Source organism: Sphaeroforma arctica (assembly GCF_001186125.1).
Source record: "Sphaeroforma arctica JP610 unplaced genomic scaffold supercont1.14250, whole genome shotgun sequence".
In the NCBI taxonomy this organism is placed as follows: domain Eukaryota; class Ichthyosporea; order Ichthyophonida; genus Sphaeroforma; species Sphaeroforma arctica.
This window is the reverse complement of record NW_014026308.1, coordinates 1-595: the sequence shown is the minus strand read 5'-3', so window position 1 is coordinate 595 and position 595 is coordinate 1. Positions and strand designations below refer to the sequence as shown.

General features: G+C 51.4%; 1 protein-coding gene across 1 annotated transcript; it reads right to left on the bottom strand.

Annotated features, from left to right (window-relative positions):
• Nucleotides 1-363: 363 nt before the first annotated feature.
• On the bottom strand, nt 364-549 carry SARC_18167 (hypothetical protein; the record flags this gene model as incomplete). The annotated part of the gene is made up of 1 exon (XM_014287749.1): nt 364-549. A coding segment is annotated over one exon (186 nt), but the record flags the coding sequence as incomplete, so codon positions are not given.
• Between the last annotated feature and the right edge of the window lie 46 nt (nt 550-595).

Genomic DNA, 595 nt, shown 5'->3' with positions numbered 1-595 from the left:
CCCATACATTAAACAGCCCATGGAAAATACAACGACCAAGCACAAGGTAACTGCGCAGCTCTAATAGAAGGCAGAACCACACACAAACACACGTACACAGCCCACACGAAAGGGAAAACCAAAGCGAAGGACCAACTAGCCAAGATACAGCCCACAGGTACATGACAACCACACGCAAACATACACCCATGCACTTACTAACTACATAGCCCACACGAAAAGGAAATCCAAGGAAAAAGAAACAACTAGCCACGACACAGCCCACAGGTACATGGCAACCACACTCAAGCATACACCCATGTACCTACTAACTACACAGCCCACAGGTATATGACAACCACACGCAACCACACGCCCACGCACCTTATCAGACAGTTCACGCCGTGCGTTGTGTCGTACGCGTTTGCGGAACAAGTACTCCAGGAAACTCGCCGGGTCTCTCGTGTGGAAGTCGGCGATGTACTTCGTATCCACCACACCTCCTGCAAACAGCGCAGAGCAGTCGGCCACAAAAGTACCGAACTTCTCCGGCAGCTGTGCGTACAGGTGCTGGTACAAGAACAGCAGGTCCACGAAGCCATTGTGCAGCACCAAC